The sequence below is a fragment of the Vigna angularis genome, chromosome 8 (genome assembly GCF_016808095.1).
Source record: "Vigna angularis cultivar LongXiaoDou No.4 chromosome 8, ASM1680809v1, whole genome shotgun sequence".
Classification (NCBI taxonomy): domain Eukaryota; kingdom Viridiplantae; phylum Streptophyta; class Magnoliopsida; order Fabales; family Fabaceae; genus Vigna; species Vigna angularis.
The window spans coordinates 26,814,342-26,822,647 of record NC_068977.1 but is presented as its reverse complement, the minus strand read 5'-3'; the positions used below and the strand labels follow the sequence as shown (position 1 = coordinate 26,822,647).

At 33.9% G+C, this 8,306-nt stretch overlaps 1 protein-coding gene across 8 annotated transcripts; it reads left to right on the top strand.

Moving 5' to 3' along the window:
* Positions 1 to 970: 970 nt before the first annotated feature.
* Positions 971 to 5,853, top strand: LOC108345043 (receptor-like protein 12). Of its 8 annotated transcripts, XM_052866763.1 has the most exons (4): positions 971 to 2,761; positions 2,981 to 3,061; positions 4,352 to 4,416; positions 5,314 to 5,853. In XM_052866763.1, exons 1-4 carry the CDS (start codon positions 1,012 to 1,014, stop codon positions 5,437 to 5,439), a joined length of 2,022 nt encoding a protein of 673 aa, XP_052722723.1. In that variant the 5' UTR covers positions 971 to 1,011; the 3' UTR covers positions 5,440 to 5,853. The 8 variants fall into 8 exon arrangements, 6 of the variants coding, with proteins under 6 accessions (XP_052722723.1, XP_052722724.1, XP_052722720.1 ...); XM_052866764.1 differs by lacking the exon at positions 4,352 to 4,416; XM_052866760.1 differs by having other exon boundaries at positions 971 to 3,061.
* Positions 5,854 to 8,306: the final 2,453 nt, after the last annotated feature.

The following is an 8,306-nucleotide window of genomic DNA, read 5'->3' as shown; positions in this document are numbered from 1 at the left end:
AAAAACTTAAATAAAGTTATATGAACTAAACTTAAAGTTTTATCAGATATAAAAACTATAAAAAATAAATTAAACTTTTACTTAAGAAAAAAAATTAAATGTTAATATATTTTTTAAAAACATAACATAATATTAAATAGTTTAAGAATTCAATAGTATTTTAAAAATATATAATATATTATATCGTAATTAATTTCTAACGTGTGACATGTTTTATTTCTTATATTTAAATAAATTAGCTTCTATTAGATTACTTTATTTGATTTTTATATTGAAGTAAAGTTTTTATATTTAATTTATTTTTATCATAAGAAACTAAGATAAATATATCTAATTACATGAGATGAATATTTTATATTTAATTTATTATAAATTTTTCTCTTTGTTTTTTAAAATTATGAAATATAATTAATACATATATATAATAGTCTCATGTGTATTATATTTTTGAATTCAGATGATTTCGCGTGTTCGGATATGTGTCACATGTATCCGTGTGTGTCGTATATATTTACAAATGTCTTGTTGTTCAAACTTCACCACGTGTTTGACGAAAAGAATGTAAGAATGGTTAGAATTGAGGTTCACATAGAATTTACGAACCGATATGAGATTTGAAATTAAACGAAGATTTGAGAATGAATCGTGATTGGAAATGATCAGTTTAGGATTTAGGTTTAACACATAAATGAAATAGGGTTTAGTGCAATACGTTTTGGGTAGAAGAAAGAAAGAAAATTTGTAAACACATTGATATTCGAGTTACAGTTATTATAAAGATAAAATAAAAAAAATAAAAAAAGAAGATAAAAGTAATGAAAACCAGTATCATTAAAAAATTAAATAGAGTTCAGTGAATATGTGCGTTAAGGAAAAATTACTAACAAGGTCAATTGTGGCAATCATAGAACTCTTTTGTTATATATATGTGGTTATGGAAAGTGCTTTAACTCAACAACAGCAATCTAGTTTTGATACTCACAGAATTCTATCCATCAGTTTTTGTGTGTGATGATAACACCCACAACAACCTCAATGAAGAATCCAGTTCGTTTCAGATTCATAATGTTTGTGCTGTGTGTGGTGTCGCAGGTTGTTAATGGTGAAGAGAAGATTAGATGCATTCCAGAGGAGAGGGAAGCACTCCTCCAATTCAAGGCAGCCATTGTCGTTCACAACGGCATGCTATCATCTTGGACCACTCCTCACTGCTGCCAATGGGAGGGGATTCGCTGCAGCAACCTCACCTCCCATATTATAAGCCTCGACCTTCACGGAGACTTTCCTGTACAATATGAATTCTATGGACGTTATATGAGCGGAGAAATCCACAAGTCGTTAATTGAGTTGCCACAATTACAGTATTTGAACCTCAGTTCTAATTATTTTCGACACAGTCACATCCCAGAGTTTCTTGGTTCTCTCAAAAATTTGAAATACCTTGATCTCTCTTCATGTTATTTTGGCGGAAGAATTCCAAGTCAATTAGGCTCTCTTTCTCATTTGGAATATTTAAATCTTGCTTCTAATTCTCTGAACGGATCAATCCCTTATCAGCTTGGAAATCTCTCCCAGTTGTATTATCTTGATCTCAGTGGCAATTATTTCGAAGGAAATATACCTCCTCAACTTGGAAATCTCTCCCAATTGCAGCATCTTGATCTCAGACGCAATTGTTTCGAAGGAAATATACCTCCTCAACTTGGAAATCTCTCCCAATTGCATGAGCTCTATCTTGGAGAAAATTTGGACAATCTCAAAATTAGTGACGGAGGTCAGTGGCTCTCAAATCTCATTTCTTTAACCCATCTTGACTTGGATTCTGTATCAAATCTTAATACTTCTCATATTTGGTTGCAAGTGATTGCGAAGCTACCTGAACTAAGAGAACTAAGTTTAGTTGATTGTAGCCTTTCCGACCATTTCATTCTTTCATCCAAACATTTTAAGTTCAATTTCTCTACTTCCTTCTCTGTCCTTCATCTTTCTTATAACATCTTCACATCACCAATGGTATTCCAGTGGGTCTCAAACATCACTTCCAACCTTGTTGAGCTTTACCTTAGTGGCAACCACTTGGAGGGTTCCACATCAAGTGATTTTGGCATCGTCATGAATTCGCTTAGGCATCTTGACCTCTCACTTAATAATTTAAAGGTCAGGGATTTGAAATCCTTCATTAATATATGCACTTTACATTCTTTATACATGGAGTCAAACAGTTTGACAGAAGACCTTCCCTCCATTCTCGGTAATTTGTCCAGTGGATGCGTTAGACACTCATTGCAAGAATTGGATCTGTCAGGGAATAACATCACTGGCACTTTGTCTGACATTTCAGTATTCTCCTCTTTGAAAACATTGCTTCTTGAAATAAATCGGTTAACTGGAAGGATACCGGAAGGTGTGAAGTTACCGTCCACTTTGGAGTATTTGTCAGTTGGGTCAAATTTCTTACAAGGTGGAATTCCAAAATCATTTGGCAATGCATGTTCTTTGTTTTTATTGGACATCTCTATGAATGGCCTGACTGATGAGCTTCCGATGATAATTTCTCACTTGTCTGGATGTGCTAGATATTCATTGGAACAATTAAGTCTAGGCATGAATCAAATCAATGGCACACTACCTGACTTCTCAACATTCACATCCTTAAAAATATTATCTCTTCAGAACAATAAGCTAAATGGAGAGATTCATAAGGACATTCAATTTCCACCTAAATTGGAGGAGCTCTACATCTGTTCAAACTCTTTAAAGGGTATGCTTACTGACTACCACTTTGCTAATATGTCTAAGTTAGAGCACTTGGATTTATCTGACAACTCATTGGACTTGGCATTTACTCAAAACTGGGTTCCACCTTTTCAATTGCTATCTATAAACTTGAGATCTTGCAAGCTAGGTCCAACATTTCCCATGTGGTTGCAGACACAAAATAAATTTGTCATTATTGACATTTCCAATGCTACAATATCAGGTATTATTCCTGAATGGTTTTGGGCTAAATTACCTCTACAAAAAGTGATGACAACGAATATTTCATACAACAGTCTACAAGGTACAATTCCAAATGTTTCATCCACGTATGTTTCTACTTCCATGCATCTTGGATCAAATCAATTTGAAGGTTCTATTCCTCTATTTTTACGAAACTCTCAAATTCTTGATTTATCAAAAAATAAATTCTCAAATCCTCTTTCATTTTTGTGTGAAGATTATGCAATTTCAGTTCATATTCATTTAGACATTTCGTATAATCACTTATCCGGAGATATCCCAGATTGTTGGAAACAAATTAACTCATTAGTTTATTTAGATTTGAGTTACAATAACTTTTCAGGAAGAATTCCAACTTCAATAGGATGGCTTCTTGATCTTCAAGTATTATTGTTGAGAAACAACAATTTAGTAGAAGGAATCCCTTTCTCCATAAGAAATTGCACAAAGCTAGTAATGTTTGATTTGTCAGAAAACAAATTATCAAGATCTATCCCTGATTGGATTGGGACAAAAAAAGAGTTGCAAATATTAAATCTGAGAAAGAATCAATTCTTTGGGAGTTTACCATTAACGGTTTGTTGTCTAAGAAACCTTCATCTCTTGGATCTCTCACTAAACAACTTATCTGGAAAAATTCCGAAATGCATAAACAACCTTACTTCAATGGCTCAAACGACATCTTCAATATTTGATGAAAGGCATGAGTATGTGTTGAAAAATGGTTATTTTGGTCACTTAAAACAATACTATTTGAATACATGGTTGACATGGAAAGGTTCGAAACAAATGTTTATGGATAATGGTTTGTCACTTCTAAAAAACATTGATATCTCAAGTAATCAGTTCTCAGGAGAAATTCCTATAGAAATAGAGAAATTATCTAGACTGATTTCATTGAACTTATCAAGAAACAATTTGATTGGAAAAATTCCTTCAAACATTGGAAACATAACATTACTTGATTCTCTTGATTTGTCAAGAAATCGACTTGTTGGTTCAATTCCTCGAAGTCTCGCTCAAATTTATGGACTTGGTGTATTAGATTTGTCTCATAATCATCTAAGTGGAGAAATTCCTTCAAGCACACAATTGCAGAGTTTCAATAAATCTAGTTATGAAGATAATCTTGATCTTTGTGGACCACCACTTGAAAAATTGTGTATTATTGATGGGGAGCTAACACAAAAACCAAATGTTAATGTTTGAAAAGATGATTATTCATTTTTCAATAATGAATTTTTCATAAGTATGGCAATTGGATTTGCTCTAAGTTTTTGGACAGTGTTTGGCTCAATCTTATTCAAACGTTCTTGGCAACTGTCTTATTTCAACTTCTTGAACAACTTAGAAGACAATGTTCACGTCAAAATAGCAATTTTTGTCAGAGTACTTAAGCAGGACAAGGATTACAAGGTAATAATATCATATGTTTTATACAACTGTGTTTTCTCTATGTATTAAATGCACATTACCATATATCCCTTTTTCCATATTTCTGTAGCATTTTATTAATTAAAATAAAATTATCAAATTATTATTATGCTAAATATTGAACCAATTTTTACAATTCAATTAGTTGCTTTTGAAACTAATTATGTAAATATATAATTGAATGCACAAGAGCCATTAAATGTGTAAATATAACATGTTAAGTGATCAAGAAAATGACTTCTTGCTCGTTTGAATGTTGAGTGCCTTTAGTGTTTATTTACTTCAGTTTTTCTTAATAAAATTATGCCCTTGACAACCTTTTGCAAATTTAGATGAAAAGTTTGCATGACCACAAAATAAAATAGCAACAAAATAATTTATGTTCAGTACTGGATAGTCTTATAAAAAAAGAAAAAACAATTGTTTCCCTTGTTACCATGAAATCATGTTTTTTTCCCTACTAAACTTCGGAGATCTTTATCTATCTTTAGTTTTTTCCCTTGCTACCATGAAATCATGTTTTTAATTTAACCAAATAACATCGAAACAAGATAATAATCCGAAAATAACTTAGGGTGAAAACACAAAAACTTACAACCTAAATTCTCAACATAGAAAACCTACATAAAACTTAGAATCTAAATTCCCAACATAGAAAACCTTAAGAAAACACTTAGGTTCTTAGGAAATAGAAAAAACATCTAGGTCAAAAACACTGATAATGACATATTTTACAATGATTTCAATATTGAATTAAGAGAAAATGTCAACTCTTTCTTAACTTTTTGCCTTGTAAATCCTGGTTTTCATTTAGTTTCTTAAGTGAGCTTTAATGAGATAATTTAATGACTAATCCATGCTCTCATGTGCTTAAAGTAGTTGGAAGAAATCTATGCATCAAATGAAGGCACTAGAACCCAAGGAAAGCAAGAAAAACAACAAAAAATGAAGAACTATAATTCTGCTGAAACCGCGTCCGGACGCCCTTTTTCCATGGGCGCTTGAGCGCCAGTGCACCAGCTTCTGAGCTTGACTGGGTCGTGCCCGGGCACCCACTGCATAGGGGTGCTTGAGTGCGTCTTTGCTGACCGATGCGCGTTGGAGCGCAAACTTAAGCGCAACTTTCTCTAATTTGGCAGATTGGGCCTATTTAACCCTAAAACACGAAGGGGTCTGCATCTTTGGGCACCTAAATGCGATTTCTCTCTACTGCAACACTTGAATGTGAACTAGGAGCTGTGGGAACAATCCTTCTTCTTCCTTGGGCTCTCTCCCTTCTTCCATTTCCACCATTGTTGTAAGCTTAAGCTCTCCATTCATGGAGAACTAGTTTCATTTATTGTTGGGGATTGATGTAACCACAAATTTCTTATGTAAACTACAATGTTTTGAATGATTATATGCCTCTTTCATTGATTATTAGTGTTTACTTCCTTTACTTAAAGCTTGTTATGATTTAATCAACCATGACATGATTTTAGGGTTTGCTTAATATTATAAAATATTGTGAGTCTGGAACTGGATTAAACACCTAAAGAAAATTGTATCTAGGAATAGAACTAGGACCTTTGGTTGTCGTTAATGTCAATTCTTAATGCGAAAATAATTGTTAGGTTTTCCAAGGGATTGAAATCTAATAAGGAAGTTTAGGCTCTCTCTACCAAGGGATTATGTTTGTGTAAATTTGTAGATTGACATTAGCATTTTAATGAAGAGGAAGTGAATTACCATGCATAAGAGTGAAGTAGGTGAAATCATACCCCCAACAATATCATTTCATATAATTTCTAATATTTCCATTCCTAAGTGTTTGAGTTACCAAAGTTCACTTTTACTATTCTTGTCTTATATTTATCTTAATTGCATTAAAATCTAAATTATGGAATCATTCTTTAGTCTAAGTTAGAAATTATACAATTGTTTGATGACACGAGTCTCTTTTGAAACGATATCCGGTTTTACCGGTTTATTACTTGATACGAACTGGTACACTTGCCAAAGTCTCAACAAGTTTTCGGCGCCGCTGCTGGGGACCCGTGTTTAAAACTAGACTTTTGTGTGATTTTTAACCAATTTAGACTCTATTCTTTTGTGTTTAATTTTCTATTTCATTATAATTACTATCTCTATATTTTTGGGCTAACTTGTGGCTCGAGATTGGTTATTCTCTAGTGTATGCAGGGAAATATCTGTACAAAGAGGATTGTGTCATTATAATCACTCCTTGTCGATCCTGAGATCGAGAAAATAGCTCGTAGAACCAATAGTGACACAAGGAGACCACGAGCTATAAGTCAACAAGCTACCCCTGAATCTTCATCTTCTTTCAACAATCAAAATAGTGAGCTTCTTGATACTTCTTCAGTGAACGAAATGGCTAGCAATGGATCTCCTCCAAGGAGAACCATAGGGGACTCTATTACTTACACAAGCCCGAGAAATTTCTCAAGCATTGTGAGGCCCATTATGAGTGACAAGTTGGCAGAAATGAAACCTGCTTTACTCAAACTCATCAATTCAAATTAATTTTCTGACCTGGACAATGAAGAACTTCATGCTCAACTACTCACTTTCTACGAATTATGTGGTTCTGTGGGTGTAATGGGAGAGGAGGAAGAAGCGTTGTACATGAGACTATTCCCATTTTCTTTGAGTGGCAAAGCAAAGGCTTGGCTTCAGTCACAACCTAATCAAAGTCTAACTAGCTGGGAGGATGTGGAACACAAATTTCTGGCTCGCTTCTTTCCACCATAAAAAAGCATAGAAATAAATGTTGCAATTTCTACTTTCGTTTAAGGATTGGATGAACCATTATGTGAAGCCTAGGAAATATTTAAAGCTTTATTTAGAAAGTGTCTCAGTCACGGATTTGGCCTAGAAATGCAAGTGCAAACCTTCTGCAATGGTTTTCAACCTCATACAAAGATGATACTTGATGCATCCTTTGGTGGTTCGGTTCTATTCGAAACTGTTGATAAAGCCATTGCTGTTATTGAAAATATGGCTTCCACTGACATGTAGAGTCAACATGGGAGAACACAAGCATAAAAGAGAGGAGTTTATGAACTTAGTGCTCAAGATGCACTACTAGCACAGAACAAACTTCTCACTCAACAAATGGAGCTCCTAACTCAACATATGGCCAAGCTACCTCAACAGTTGCAAGAAATGCAAGCTCATGCTCAACCGAATCATCAGGTAATGAGATGCGATTTATGTGGAGATAACCATCCTAATGGCCATTACAAATTCCTAGTAGTTTTCAATCTAAAGAAATCAATTATATGAGAGACAAAGGAAGACAAAATTTCTTCAACAACCTTTTTCCCAATCCTTCCAATCAAGGGTGGAGGCAAGCTCAAGAAGCTGCTAATAGTAGAAATCTGTATCAACCTGCTCAACCTGCTCAACATTATCCATATCAGATTGATCGGACTTCAAAACTGGAAGAAACATTGCAAATGTTCATGCAACAGTCCATCCAAAACCAGAAAAATACTGATAAATCCATAAAGAATCTGGAAGTGCAAGTTGGTCAATTAGCTAAGCAATTGGCAAACCAACAAGGTGGACAATTTTATGCTAATACTCAAGCCAACCCTAAGGAAAAGTGTAATGTCATATTCACTAGAATTGCAAAAGAGGTTGGGAGAAAAGAAGAAGAAAAAGAAAAAAAAAGGGAAAAAGAAGAGAATCAAGAAGAAAAAGAAGTAGAAGAAGTGATTGTTGGAGGAGAAGAAGAAAATAAAGGCAAAGAAAAAGAGATAAAGCAAAAAGAAAAAGAAACTGTAAAACACTTGCCTTATCCAAAAGCACCTCTAATAAAGAGAAGGAGAGGCAATTGGCCCAGTTTAAGCAAATATTCAACCAAC